The 16,893-nt window shown below is 35.1% G+C and overlaps 1 protein-coding gene across 1 annotated transcript in view; it reads right to left on the bottom strand.

Moving 5' to 3' along the window:
* syt11a (synaptotagmin XIa) overlaps nucleotides 1-15,147 on the bottom strand; it is a 45,123-nt gene extending 29,976 nt beyond the window's left edge. The window contains exon 1 of the mRNA XM_056479869.1: nucleotides 14,938-15,147. Within this exon, the coding sequence (XP_056335844.1) occupies nucleotides 14,938-14,971 (34 nt within the window). The 5' untranslated portion in view covers nucleotides 14,972-15,147. The remainder of the gene's footprint in view (nucleotides 1-14,937) is intronic.
* Between the last annotated feature and the right edge of the window lie 1,746 nt (nucleotides 15,148-16,893).

Raw genomic sequence — 16,893 nt, 5'->3', positions numbered from 1 at the left:
TTCAAAACAGGGTGTACTCAATTATGCTGAGTACTATATATATATATATATATATATATATATATATATATATATATATATATATATATATATATATATATATATATATATATATAGTGCTCAGCATAATTGAGTACACCCTGTTTTGAAAAAGAATATTTGGATCCATTTCTCAGTGAATATAGGCAATGTATTTTGGTTCATTTAAACAAAGCAGATTAATTAAACATATATATATATATATATATATACTGTAGAAGTAAATGGGAAAAGAATCGGAGACCAATAGGTTTCACCATGATCTATATTCAATAAAGTTCACAAATGAGTCATTTTGAAACCAAGTACTCACTAATAATGAGAAAGTGTTTTTCAACAATAAATTTGACCAATTTTTCAAGCAAAACCTTTTTACTTCTACAGTGCTCAGCAAAATTGAGTACACTCCATTTTAAAAATGAATATTTTTATCAATTTCTCAGTGAATATGGGTAATATATGTATTGTTACATTTGACCAAAACACATATATTTAATAAAATAATATTTTAGTCACAGAACATCTTTAAAAATGGAAAAAGTAATACATTTAAATTCATGCAAAATATTGCAAAAAAAAATTACAAACTACAACATTTCAACAAAATTGTATATATTTTAGTTTCTCTTGATTTTTGCCATTTTTGAAAATTTAATTTAATATTGTTGCCCAACATATACATTTGGGATACTAGTTTTTTAAAGATTATTGTGAGTTATTTTGTTAGATTAGCTCCAGATTTGGCTTCAGTACTGACTAAGCTAATGTATATGCACAAATATAATATTGTAAAGCTTCCTATAGAAAATAATCATTTAAATTATCAATTTGTGGGGGGTGTACTCGTATATGCTGAGCACTGTATGTGATTCAGCTGTTTCAGGCATCTTAACCTCACAGACACATTTTCCATAAAACTTTTTTGCTGAAATCTCACTAATGTGACACCTTTCAATGTTCATGCAAGATATCTTACTTTTCACTTTAACTACCACATTTGTGTATGATGTGTAGCATATTGAAAATGTGTATTAAACTTCAAAGTGACTATAACAAGCATGTACATTACCACACCACAGCACCACAGAGCATTCATCCATTTCTGACAGGATTACTAGCAGCACATTTTGTTGCTTTAATGTAAAACATCACTAATGCTCATCTGCCCTCAATCTGAAAGGAAGATGATGTGCTGCTTTTCCAAAGAACTGGCCTATTACTGCAGCTCACTGACCACTTAAGAGTGATGCATGCGAGACCCTAGGATTTCTGATAGTGAGCCTGAGACTTTCTTCCACTGCATAATTGCAACCAACACCAATACCATGGTCTCTCATTCCTTTCGCCATGTTTGAAAGCTGTGCCCAAAAGAGCTTCTGTTCTCTTATTTGTCATTGTCACAGATGTCATGGAAGCTACTGAAACAATAACATATGGCAGTCTTTCTGTCAGGACGCAGATGCAGCATCGATTGTCGTCCATCATGATATGCTTCACGAGATAGAACGATGGATTTCTTTACATCCCAGTGCTCGTTGTCATTTATGAATTACCACAACGCCCTACATCGAATTCAACAAAATCATGCTGAAATTGGATAGTCTGAAAACCAACATAAACTCTAAAACAAGATTAGGTGATTAGTTAAACTGACATTTTTCTATTAATACAAAGAAATTTACATATAACAAAAACGTTATGAAAGATTCATAAGCTACCTACATTAATATAAAATAATTTTATTTGCTATTTTATTTGTTTTTTATATAAACAATACTATTCAAGTACAAATGAAGTGCACTATTTTCTGAATTTTGTACCCCCTTTATTGTTCACTTTAAATAAATGCCACAACATATGGCCATTTCTTCCCATGATCACCCTGAATTGAGGTTCAGTAGTTGAGTACAGTTCAAATCACAAAATAATAAGCAATACCAACACTCACTGTGACATTTTCATATACAATCTGCTCACACCTCAAGTGCTCACAACCCTGTTTTAATATATGATCCACTGCCTCATTCAAGTGATTCATTCAAACTGCTGATTCATTTACTGACTTTCTTTATGAGCACACCGTTAAATCTTTGGCTCAAATTATTCTTTCAGAAACAAATTCACTGCAAAATGAGACAGCAGTGCAGAAACACACACAAATGTTTCCTTCTAGATTTGTTTACCTGTATGATATGGTTTAACATACAAAGTGATATTTATTTTTGCTTTCAAGATTTTGTATGGGGCATTGTAATTGCTTCTAATGCAACTCAGGCTTATTCTGAAAACGTACCCTTATATACATTTCTGGAGAGCACCAAATACATCTCAGGAGCTACTTTTTTGCAGTTTTTGTTTTCGTGAATCCACCAGAGGCTACTGTGTACACTTTGAGATCTCAAATTTCTCTCACGAGTGCCATTTGCACCTGCTCTTCTTGTATAAATCCATCAGAAGCCTCTGTCGACTGACTGACTGACTGACTGACTAATTGTAGACTGACTGACTGACTGACTGACTAATTGTAGACTGACTGACTGACTGACTGACTAATTGTAAACTGACTGACTGACTGACTAATTGTAGACTGACTGACTGACTGACTGATCCACCCTCCTCTTACCCTAAACCCAACCAATAGTGTTTTCAAAAGTACCGATTAACCCACCACCCACCCACTTCCGTAAACCCATCCGACAATTTTAAATGGCAATCCAGAAAAAGAAAAGCCCTCGTCTGTTTTTTTTACCATGTTGTCAGATTTTAACACATTATTACCCTGTTATTTACTTGTTTATTTTATTTTACGAATTCTGTTTTTGTCTTACCCGCTTTCTGAAACTGTTCTTCACTGGACTCAAACCTCATCATCATGGTCGACTCCTCTCTGCGTCTCAAGTCCACCGACGTACATGGCGAGCTACTGGACAAACTGGTAACATCGGGAAAGCCGTCCATACGGAGGTAATCGGTCAGCTGGTAAGCGCGAAAAGGAACGGCGTCATACCGCCCCGTAGCGTTCGTTTTAAAAACTAAATGCAGCCATACGTACTTCTGGCTACATAATTCAGGATCTCCAGAAACGTATATAGGGCTACGTTTTCAGAATGAGCCTATGGTGTTCTAATGTCAGCTCGCATATCATTAAAAAACAATTATAATATTTACTCACTCACTTTACTCCCTGCTTTATCAGTGGTCACAACAGCCAATTTACAATTAGGATATTATCGTAGGTATCAAATATCTCACCCCCAAACAAATTTTTACATTAAAACGAAGGAATAAACTAAGGAGAACGACAATAATATAGAATGATACAGTGTGTCAGATGAAAAGCTAAGAGAGAGTTAGATTAAAAATAACAGGTAGACATGAGATTCTTGATTGAAAGCAGCATCTCTGATACAGAACTCATAAGAAATCTGTCATTCGTCTGTAGCTATAGAATGATTGCATTACTCTGACACATCTAGCACAGCTGTTTATTATCATTCTTCGACACTGCTGGCTTTACACTTCCTGACATTTCACCTAAATTATTCTGGCTTCTCTTTCCCTCTTTTATGTCTTTTTTTTTCCAGCGACCCACAGCCTCGGAGGACCCGCCCTTTTTCCATCCACACAAAGACCGGACCCTCCCTGATTCAACTGGACACTGCGACCCCTGGAGAGACTCCCAATAAGATGATGTCACTTTTGGCTGCATGTTTAAAAGCCAGCTGCTCCCGTTGCTTAGAAACGACCCCTCTGAGACATGAAACACAAGGAAAAAAATGATTTCGCCAGCTGATCCGCCTCTCGCTCTGGTAATTACCTTATAAATGATAAATTAGTGTCACGATTGTAGCTGAAATCTGACATGATAGTTACTAAGAAACAAGTTTCTGAATGACCTCTGAAATAACCATTAGTGGTAGATGCTAAGACTATTACTATCGATCCTCATATTTACAGTTATGGATTGAACAAACACTATAAACATCACTCACTGTTACTGCTAGAGCTATGAATGATACTTCAAAGCATACAGGAAGCCAAAAATAAATTGTCAATATATTTCAGGAAGAGGTACTTTATCAAACATTGGTGTAAAAATCCCATAGACCTTCATTCTAGACATTAATTTTCCTTCGGCTTAGTCTCTATTTCTGACCTCGCCACAGCAGAATGAACCGCAAACCATTCTAGCATATGTTTTACGCAGCGGATGCCCTTCCAGCCACAACCCAGTATTGGGAAACATACACACTCATTAACACACACACGATGGGCAATTTAGTTTATTCAATTCACCAATAGCGCAGGTCTTTGAACTGTGGGGGAAACTGGAGCACCCGAAGGAAAACCACGCCAACACGGGGAGAACATGCAAACACACAGAAATGCCAACTGACCAGACGGGACTCAAACCAGTGACCTTCTTGCTGTGAGGCGACAGTGCTAACCACCGAGCCACTGTTCTGCCTATATTAAAACAATTACCCCTAATTTATAAATATTCATACATGCTAAAATAAAATATTTTAATAACTGCTTGTCAACACATTGGACAGGTACTGTTTGTTAGTTTGGTCATATATTTCGATAATGTAGCAACTGTTAAATACCTTGTTAGCGGACTGAATTTTTGGCTAGTAAACAAAGACGTTCGCGATCCATTTAGGACAACACTAAACTCTTAACACTACATGATTAGGTTTATAAGTGCATAGTGTAAAAATGCAGAGCATAGTGTGTCATTTTGGAACACAACATAAGAATATGTTAGCATCTACAAAGCCACACCCCTGGTAACCACATATAACAACCTAGCAACTGCTTAGCAACACAGTAAAGCTGCGTCCGAAATTGCATACTTCTCCATCCGGATCATTTACCCCGATCTGTTCCGGGACCTCGCAATTCACAAATTAAGCACTGGTGAGAAGTAGCCGGATGACCTACTACTTCAGGCGAGATTCTGAAGCGTGCATCAGATAGACGATAAGTTATCCAATGATGCACCGCGAGAGAATTCATGAATGGGAGGGAAGCGATGCAATTGACGTTGAGTTTCATTCATCCTACTTACATTCATACTGTAGCCTATAGAACGTACTTTTCGAACGACCGAGTAGTACGTTTAAATTTAAATGCAGTACCTACTGAGTAGTAATGGATGCATTTGAGATCGTTTTATTTGAATTTGAACTTATTTTATGACCTTTATACGTAGAATGAATATGAGAAGTATGAATGGAATTTACTACATTGCCAGTTATAATTTCATGCCCATTCATAAATTATCTTCTTATAGGATATCTTATAGGATAAATAGTACAGCATCTACTGCATGTGCACTTCAGAATCTCACCGAAAATAGACAGTCGTCTCGCATACTGTTTTTCAAATACTATGGCTGCGTCCGAAATGGCATACTTCTATACTATATAGTACGCTAAAATAAGTATGCGAGCCGAGTAGTATGTCCGAATTTATAGAATTCAAAAATCAGTATGCGAGAAGAACCCAGATAACCTACTACTTCTGGTGAGATTCTGAAGTTCGCATCAGATGGACCCTACGCCATCCCATAATGCACCGCAAGAGAATTTATAAATGGGAATGAAGCGACGCAACTGACACAAGTAGGTCACATGATGCTGACAAAATGGCGGATGTAGTACGTCCGAGTTCCATTCATACTGCTCACATTCGTACTGTATAGAATGTACTTTTCTAACGACAGAGTAGTACATTTAAATTTAAATGTAGTACCTACTGAGTTGTAAGTCCTTCTGCGTTTGAATTTAAACTTACTTTATGACCTTTATATGTATAATGAATATGAGTAGTACGAATAGAATTTACTACATTGCCATTTATCATTTCACTTCCAATCATAAATGATCTCACATAGCCTTATAGGATAGTACAGCGTCCACTGGATGCGCACTTCAGAATCTCACCGGAAGTAGATGATCATCTTGCCTACTCTTTTTCGAATGTTATAAATTCGAACATACTACTCAGCTCACATACGTTTTTTTGCATACTTTAAACAGTAGGGAACTATGCAATTTCAGACCTTAAAAAGTACGCAAATGCACAGCAACACCTTGACAACCACTTCCTAGAAACCTGATAATATTTAAAACACCTTAGCAAAGAATAGTGATGGTAACTTTTACTTACTTACTCCCAAGGCCGTTTCTATCAAAGTTGATATTTAGCCGCACCATGTTGGTATTTCGTAACATCTCATTTTTACAACGTGGGTCATTGGTCCAACGCTCAAAACCCAACCTGGATGACCAGGACATACACACATACACTACGGACAATGTAGCTTACCCAATTCACCTACAGCACATGTCTTTGGACTTGTGGGGGAAACCGGAGCACCCGGAGGAAACCCACGCCAACACGGGGAGAACATGCAAACTCCACACAGAACTGACCCAGCTGGGGCTCGAATCAGTTACCTTCTTGCTGTAGGCGACAGCGCTACTCACTGCCCTACCGTGCCGCCCGATGGTAACTTTTGCCAAATTTATTTTTCCCGATGTGTAAAAGGCGTTTGTTTCTGTTATTTTTAACTGAAATTGAAATTAAACGTATTTAAGTGATTCAGAGTGTGCGGCAGTCGTCTCAACAAATGCTAACCTACGTCAGCAGTATGGCTCACTCCTCAACAAAAAAAAAGTACATTATCAGCCCCAAACACACGCCTCTGATCATGACACACTCAATAACGCGCTCCAGTGACACAAACGCACACAACTGTGTGCTGAAATTGAGTGTGTACGCGTGTGGGCACACATGATTAATAACCCGGACAAAATTGGCCACAAATGAGAAATGATGCCATTGTCTGCAGTCTCCGCCGAGCTTGTACGGCAGGGCGGAATTCGTGATGAGTAGAAATTAAGAGGAAGCAGCGAGGGAAAATGATGAGGTTAAGAAAACAGGACAGGTGTGAATAATGACACTCAGCGCTGCTACAGTTCAGTTTGTACTCCTGCTTTTGTTTTCGCTCATGTGCCACCCGCAGGTTCTGCTCTCCGTTCAGCAGGATCACTGAGAGGTTTTCATCGGCTGCCATGTCAGGGCGGCTGGCACTGTGTATCTGCTGTCATTGGTGATATGTCAGTAGCAGCGGTGTGAGAATCAGGATCAGCAGCAGTCGTGTTGCAGAAAGCCACTGTGTGCTGGATTTCAGCAGGGACAGTGAAGGCTTGTCACTCTGACAACAGTCACACGTATAAATCAAACCATTGTTCAATCACTGCAGCTTCACACACCCTCCTCACACACACACACACAAGAGACAGCGAGAGAGAGAAAAGACAGGCTACACTTTGCAGATGTTTGTGATAAGCTGAGATCAAATGTTGTCTGGGCGAGAACATAATTTCAAAGAGACTTAGTCTTCAAAAACAACCCTTGAAATGAATTATTAATTCTATTTTGCTCTGCAGTAAAAGAAATGTTGGTAAAAATTGTCAGTTTTATCCCACTAAGAGAAAATACAATCTAAAAAAAGGCTGCACTGTCATAACTCAACATTGGGTCAAACAAGGGCGTAGATTTGATTTTGATACTGGTGGGGACCTAATTTGACACCAACCCCCACCCATTGCAAAATTGAAAAGTAACTTCACATTTAAAATGTAAAAGTTAAAGGAATGTCTGACAAAAAAAAGGTAGTTTAATAAAGATTTCTGATTATAGAGGGCTTATTTGTGCATAATCACTTACCACTGCATCTGAACACATTTTTGCAAGTATAATATTGCCATTTAAGCACTTTAAGCTAAAAGATGACTTTAGATGTCCATGTTTATTTCCTTCTCTGAGTGTGTTCAGCACATGTTCTATTTCCCACTTTGAAAAAAACTTTAATAAATACATCAAATACAATTAGTAATAAAAAAAACATTAAATCAAGCATGTCTTACAGTGCAAAAGTACATTTACATGATTTTACTTTGACCAAAAAATGAATTAAGACTTCTAGTAAGAGAGAGGCATATGGCACAATAATCATTTTATCTCGATTGTTGTTTTTTCATAATCGTCGTGGAGGCCAAAATCGAAACTTGTTTTATTAATTGCACATCCATGGTTACTAATATTGTGGACTTGTAGCGAACTTGACTTCAAGTGAATGAAAATTTCGACAAAGCATTCGTTTATTTTTGAAGGCGATTAAATCATTGGTGGGGATATTTTAATAATCTGTGGATATTGGTGGGGACATGTCGCCTCCATCCATGCTAATTCTACAACCTTGGAGTCGAATATGGACAAACCCAATTTTTGATTAATTATTTTAATAAAATTTACACTTTTAACCCCCCCAAAAATGTTACCCAACACTGTAAATAAAGCTGGGTTGCACACAATTCCTTCATATTGTCCCAACACAAATAGATTAGGTTAACTTAATTGTTTTTGCAAATTGAAGTGGACTGAACATAAAACAATTAAGTTGTCCCTAAATAAATCTGAAAGAATTGAGTTGATTCAGCTCATTTTAAATAAGTAGTTTTAACAAGCAGCTAAAATCATTTTTGGAAATAGCGCTTTTACAATGTAGATTGTGTCAAAGCAGCTTTACATAGAATATTATAGTGAATTGAAACAGTGTAGTTCAATCTGGGAATGCTGGGTTACGACATACCAGAATTTTTTAGATTGCTGTTAATGATTTAGGAAGCGTTATATATAATTTTTTAATGTATATTATTTTGAACTTAATACATAATTTTTATACGTATCTATTAATCAGAAATCTACAATTTATTTATCAATCTATTTATTCAAGAAGTATTCTGAGCAATATTTTCTGGCCTGGTATTTATTATTTCCTGATAATCTTATGTTTCATTATATTTTTCATTATTTTGAGTTATGCAATTCACTAAAATTATTAATGAAATAGACAGAACACTTTTATATTTATTTTTACATAAAACTTTTTTTCTGTTTTTATGGACTAAGATTCATATTTAATCCTGTAAATATCTATTAGTATCAATAGTGAAAATAAAATAACCAATCCTTATGTTACAATTAAACATGATAATAACATATATCATAAAAATTATTAATGTAAAATATTATATCAAATGTTAGTGCAATAAAAATCTTAATACAATGTGTTTTTGATGCTAACTTTACAAAAGTGTTATAATAATACTACTACTACTACTAATAATAATAATGATAATAATAATAATAATAATAATAATATCATTCATTCATTCATTCATTTTCCTTCAGCTTAGTTCCTTTATTTATCAGGGGTCGCCACAGCAGAATGAATCGCCAACTTATCAAGCATATGTTTTACACAGCAGATGCCCCTTCACTAGCAACCCAGTACTGGGAAACATCAATACACACTCATTCACACACATCCACTACAGCTAATTTAGTTTATTCAATTCACCTATACTGCATGTCTTTGGACTGTGGGGGAAACCAGAGCACCCAGAGGAAACCCACACAAACACGGGGAGAACATAATGCCAACTGACCCAGCCGAGGCTCAAACCAGTGACCTTCTTGCTGTGAGGCGACAGTGCTAACCACTGAGCCACTGTGTCGCCATAATAATAATAATAATAAAAATAATTTAAATACTAATACTATTTATTATTTTAAAATTAAAACTGTTGAATAATTTAATAATATCTTTTTAAATGATTGAAGATAAAATATTATCTTACATTTTATATTACATTATTCATCATCACAGTATAAACCTAAGAACACAAAGTTAACCAAAAATATAAATGTTAAAGATACATCAGGTCACATCCAGGACAGCAAGAAATGCTTAATAAAATGCTGATGGATTACCACTCAATATCACAAAGAATTAGGCCTGCAAGGACATTACATGTAACACTTTGAATCAATTTTTACATTTTTAAATTGAAAAACTAAAAAATAACTCCAACAATCGTAGTTTTATAACCATATTTTTACAGCACAAGTTACATTCTTGGATACAAATATCTTCAACCAATGAGAATTTTTGATCAGATTCATTTAGATTAATATGACGTCAATCTATCCGCTTCTGCTGCCAACATTAATAATCCAAATCAGGCTGTGAATCTCCATAAAACAAGCACAAGACAGATGCTATTGACATTTGAGTTTGACCTTCCTGAAAGCTTTTTCTTGATCCTATTTTGACTATAAAAATGATGTCCTGCAAGGTCAATCGATTCTCTGCTCAATCAATAAAGTCACTGCTATTATCTGAGAGGACTTGACAATACTGAGCCAGTCTCAACCTGAGAGGAATCAGAATTCAGAAACAGCTTTTCGTTTTACTGCAGTTCAACCATTTACACCCTGTTATCAAAATGTGGATTTGAAATATTACAATGAAAACAAAAATGCAACATGAAACTAAATCAGAACTGAGCTGCTGTTTAATATACAGCTATATGGAGTGGCATTTTGCACCAATGGTATTTTATTGTGGGTGGGGCTTCACAAATATAAAGCAAAGCGCCGATCGTATATCCAATAGATTATGTTGACAAAATCTTTTTTTGCTCGTTATTAAAAATTAAGTGGATTTACATCAATATTAAAGGGCACCCATTTTACCCCTTTTTCAAGATTTAAGAGAAGCTTTTGAGTCTCCAGAATGTGTCTGTAAAGTTTCAGCTCAAAACACCCATCAGATTATTTATTATACCTTTTGGAAGTTTGTAATTTTCATTTCTGAACATTTTGTAGCTGTTTTTGTTTTATTCTCCCCGCCCACCGTTCCCATGTGCCTATCAGAGTGTGCCTCAATCTCCGCCTCGCCTGCGTCAGATAAACAGCACAGTGACATACATGAAGAAAGCAGATCTCACGTAACGTTTGTGAGAAATACTACAGTAAGAACTTTTCCAATGGTTATTTGATGTATTTGTTGTGGAGTTAATTCAAGCGTTTCGATGAGTCACATACACTGTTGTTACAAAGTTGTTACAATGTTGTTACAAAGCACACACAGACACAAACACACAAAGAGCGTGCACGTTTATCTTAGCACTGCTTTTGCATGGACAATGTAACAGGATACACGTTAATATCCACTGCTGTATGGATATCAGTTATGTTAATGTACAAAATAAACCTGATTTAACATCCACAAACCGGGACTGAAGCATCTTCTTTTATAATTGTACTGACATTCGGCTTTGGTGATTAAATAAAGATGGTAAAATCACTGTAATTCATTACAGACATGCACTGTTTTAAAAATGATTGATGATCACAGAGAGCTGAACAGATATTTTAATCCCAGTTGCTTTGCCCACGTCCCGTCTTGTTGATAAATTATACTCGTTACTATGGAGACATGTTAAAATTTGGTGAGATGGGAAACCACACTCCTCGGTCACGTTGCGGTGGGCCTCAAAATGGGAGGAATTTGGATCCTATTTTAACTTTAGGAAATTAAAAAAAGAGGCTTATTGTGTTTATATCACCGAAATATGACTGTGGACACACCATACCTACACACAGTTCTGTCCAAACAGCTTACAAAAGATGACTGTCATCATAGGCGCCCTTTAATATGAATGAATAACATCAAGAAAGAATTTTTTTTTAAGCGGTTCGCTCCTAAAGTATCTTTTTTTATATGATTAATATTATATTAAAACTGGGAACAAGAAGCAGGACACTGTTACATTGGCTCCCAGCTAATTTTAAGGTGCAGTTCAATTTTTAATATGAAGGCTAATGAAGGCACACATTACTTTCATGCAACACAGTTTGACTACAGTTAAAACGACTTCTATATGAGGAGCACAACATACTACTTTTGTTTCTTTTTACATTAATGATATTTTCAGAGGCATATTATTGTTGAATAAAAGATTATTTTCTTTGCACAACAAAACAACTTAATATCTATCTATAATTTGTAGTTGAATGAGATTTCTGGTGTGGTCAGTTTGCTCGGTAACTCACTTTTATGCTGTTGTATTGATGCAATGTTCTTGGGTTCAAGTCCGCTAAAGCACGGTACCACAAAAGAAATGTAATCAATGTAAAATTAAGGTAAAACTATGTGGTTGTAGTGCTCTTTTGTCTTATGTTTGCTTTTAAAAACACTAGGTCAGTGGTTCGCTATATGATCTGCATGAAAAGCCCTGCCTTCTCTACCAATTGTACCACGCAACATTTCAGATTTGCAAAAATGTAGTCAGCAGCTTCTAGATTTGTCATTTGAAACACGCAAAAATGATTAGGAAACACATATTTTTTGCTTTGAAACATTGTAGGATGAGGCACGTATTAAGGTCCAAAATTGTATCCAATCCCATGCATTAGGTCAATTAAATAACCTGCCCTAGGATATTAGGATTTAAAAATCTTGCTTGAATTTACTTTGTTTTTTACTGTCTTGATTTAGATTAATTTAGATGCTGTTTCAATTGTAGATCTTTTATTTGAGATTTTTGTTTGAGTTTTATGATTTTTGACTGTTTGTTAGACAACAACTTTGGCGAACTCACGTATAGTTTTTATATGAGTTTTAAGGTCTGAAGTAAACAACAAGGGCACATTTTAAGCAAAATGTTTTAGCACAATTTGCAAGAAACACTTTTGTTCACCCTTCCCACAGTTAAAATTCGATCATAATTTATTCACTTGCCACAAATCTATTTGAGTTTATTTTTTCTTTTGAACACAAAAGAAGTCATTTTGAAGAAACATGCAAACCACTGACTTCCATAGTACTTGTTTTTCCTACTAGGGATGTCAGTGGTTTCATCTTTATTCAAAATATGTGCTTTTGTGTTTAACATAGAACATAGAAACTCATAAATGTCTGGAACCACTCAAGGGTAAATAAATTGTATGTAAATTAACATTTTTTGGTGAAATATACCTTTAGATTTCATTGTCCAAAACAATGAAGTGCCACATATCTGTGCACACGCACATACATCCAACAAATTCTGACATTCAGTTGTTGTGTTACATCAAACAGCATTTTGGCTTTAAATGTGCAAGACTTCCTACTGAAGCAGTAAAAGGTTTTATTTCCTTCACGGCTTCCGAAATCCTAAATTTGTGTTTTTCTAGCTGAACTGATCCAGGTTATTTTCTTGTCAAGCGCATGCACATCTTGCTGCTGATTCTGTCTCCAGGCAACTCCCACGCGCTGGGTTGTGATCCAAGATGCCTCAGACGTGTTCCTAAAATACTTGACCCAAACTACATCACACGCATTCACCAGGAAACGCGTCAAAACCGTCCACTATCCCCCAGAGTATGACATAATCCCACTGAAGACTCAATCTGTTGATGATTTTAAAACCACTCAAAAACAACTGAAATGACGTTTTATTTTTCACTAAATATTAACTGTTACTAATTATTAAACATTTACAATAAGTATTTTCTTTTCCAGAAGGTTTATTATTCACAGTATTATATCCTTTTTTGTGAATTTTTTTGAGTTTTAGTGAAGCTACAAGAGAAAGTGACAACCGTTTATGATACAAACAAACAAAATTACATTTTTCAATTCGAATCATTGATGCTTTTTACACTCTTAATAATAAAGAGTTTTTATTGACATTTATAGTTTTATTAAGAACCTTTAACATTCATTGAACCATTTCATTGCACACAAAAATCTTTATACTAGTGGAAAAGGGTTTTTTAGCTCATAAAATATTTATAATTCTAAGAAAAAGACGATTAAATAAGGAAATGTTCAATGAAGGCTTCTCAGAGGAACCATTTTTTTCTGTTATCACTGCAATAAACAAATAAAAGCAAATTATGACAAAAAGTCATGGCAAGAAATATTATTTGAGAAAGTGTTATATTTATTATAATAAGCATAGCATATACTGGCATGCAGTTTAAGATTGTAGCTTATTATAAAAATGTTCATTATATATATATATACATATATACACACACACATTTATGTTATATAATAAAGCTTTTATTCATAATTTTATAATTTACTTTTAATAGTATATATGACATCATTGTTTAAGAGTTAAAGACTGTAAAAATTATTTAATCAGGTGTAAAAATGAATAGGCTAATGGTTTGTTTAGCCTACATTAAAAAAAATCTTTCTTCAAACTGTTACTTATCAATTTCTGAGAAAATATTTTTAAATCCATGCACCATTTTTGTTTTATTGTACAAACACACACATATATATATATATATATATATATATATATATATATATATATATATATATATATATATATATATATATATATTATGCAACAATGTGCATTATAGGCAACAGCGTTGATGATCGTCATGAAATGAGAAAAAAAATAAATAAGGGCACAAAACACTCGCGTTGAACAGACATGACGTCATACACGCAGTCTCAACAAAGATGCTTAAGAGTTTAGTTCATAAACCCTCCTTTTCCTAAATAATTGCGTTTATTTCTTCTTTGAGACTGCTATAATTCATCACACGCCATGACATGTGTGTGGATAAACACACCTCATGCGTCTAGCGGGTAAATCATGTTGTCTTCATGTGCGTATTTCCGGTGCTGCACTTTACACTTGATTGGCGAATATTAAGATTTTGTATGCCAGTTTAATATTAGTTATTTCCAAAATAACTCCCCCAAGTCACTATTATAGCCTACAATGTAGTGTACTGTGATATAAAATAGCATACAGGCTAATGTAAATACAAAATGTCCACAAAATATATCTTAGAATAGGGTATTTCATTGAAAAGAACAAACCAAAACGAATCCAAGGTCGAAATTAATTATAAAAAACAAAAAATAATAATGCTGGTGTCGAATCAATGAATGTAGCTATACCATAATCGCAGTTTATATACATTTTCATTACGTAAATATAGATAAACCCGTGTACTCACCATAGGTTGGTTTTAAATTGGTCATCTCAGCCATTTTGGCGTCCAATGGCTTGGCTGTGATCAGAAAACAAAAAACAAAAAGCAAAGGTAATGAATTTCTATTTAATTTCCATGAATTTCTTGAGGCCGATCCTCCAGCTGAACGGGTGGTCGAGCTGTAGGATGTTTTCTTCAGCGGCTGCGCGCTCCTCAAGGATGCGCTCGGTGACGCGCGCGCGCTCCCGCCTCCGGATGAAAGTGATGATGCTCATTCAGGGCGGATGCTGCGCAGCCTCGATTGTTATTCATATATAAGCGCTTCAGCGCCCTCTACAGTTCATACATTTAAACAACATTCCGCGCTATCAAGTTCTACCAAGGGGTTATTAGAGGTAACCAAAACAAAGTTACTCTAAATAAAATATACTGGCAACTTTTTCTTATAAAGGGCCAAAAACCAAACTTGACCGAGGGCTGCGGGCCGAAGTTGAATTTACCAAAGCATATTACGATAAATTTGCCATGTGTAATTTCCTAATTGATTTGCTAATATTTAAAAATAACTAGAAAACATTACTTTAAAGCATATTAATGATGCAGTTTAATTTCTAACGTTTTATAATGAACTTATTAAAGTAAAAACATAAACAATCCCATTTATAACACAATAAAGATCAATGCTGAATACACTAGTTGAGCTCCTACCTTTGCCTTGATTTGCTTACTGATGTCTTGTGCATTGTCCTCTCTGCCCAGTGGTAGTATTCACATTTTAATAGTCTGAGTCCTTTACAACATTTCATTTTTAGTTGGCTTTTTTGTAGCTCCACAATTAAACAAAAGGTTATGTCTACATCGATCTCTGTCAAAGGCATTCGCCTCAACCAACACCCTATCAATCTCCCTCTTCAAATAGGATGGCGGGCCAAACCATAGGTTATGATGGCCAACTTTGGCCCGTGGGCACTAGTTTGGACACCTCTGCTTTAACTGAACAAAAAATAAAGTAATTCATTTATTTTTCTTCCGCTTAGTCCCTTATTCATCAGGGGTCGCCACATCGGAATGAACCGCGAACAATTCCGGCATACGTTTTATGCAGTGTATGCCAACAACCCAGAACTAGGAAACACCCATACACACGTTATCATCCAATTCACCTATACCACATGACTGTGGGGAAAACTGGAGCATCTGGAGGAAACCCACACGAACACGGGGAGGACATACAAACTCTACGAACGGGACTCCTTCAACAGGACTCGAATCAGCGACCTTCTTGCTGTGAGGCAACAGTGCTAACTTTTCACAAAAATGTTACAGTAATACATTCTCCCGTGTACAATATAAAACTTCTTTTTCTCCAATTTTCAAACAAAACATTTGTAATCACCTAAAAGTTCCTTTAATTTACTTCATTTTAAAATAGAAATAGAATTATGCAAAAGTTTTGTAACGAGATTTGCACAATGTTTGATTAGTTTTACAACACTAATAGTGGAAAGCAGAAAATGAATGTATCAGAAAATGCTTTACAAATATTTATTGAAATGCCTTAAATGTTTAGCTTACAACACCTATAGTTCTGTTTTACCAGTTGTTTTGTATTCTAGAACTTAATTAATATTTAAGAGTTTCTTTAAACATGCTTTTAAATGATGATTCATGTTTTGATATGGAAATTATTCATAAAATCACTTTGCCTTTCCAGTCATATTTATTTTCATTGATATTGTAATAAAGGAGTTGTCCAACACTCATGTACCTTTTTAATTAGAACAATTGTGTACCTTCATTTCAATTGCACCATAAAGGGTACAGAACAGTATCATAAGAGGACTTTTCTGCACCATATAAGGTACAAAACTGTTCTTTAAGGAATATTATTTGTACCACCGTGTACCTTTTTTTCCTGAGAGTGTAGTATAATAACAAAGAAACTGTTTACAGGTAGAAGATATAAAAACTAAATAACCC

The sequence above is a fragment of the Danio aesculapii genome, chromosome 19, assembly GCF_903798145.1.
Source record: "Danio aesculapii chromosome 19, fDanAes4.1, whole genome shotgun sequence".
Classification (NCBI taxonomy): Eukaryota; Metazoa; Chordata; class Actinopteri; order Cypriniformes; family Danionidae; genus Danio; species Danio aesculapii.
This window is presented reverse-complemented; position numbering and strand designations above follow the sequence as displayed.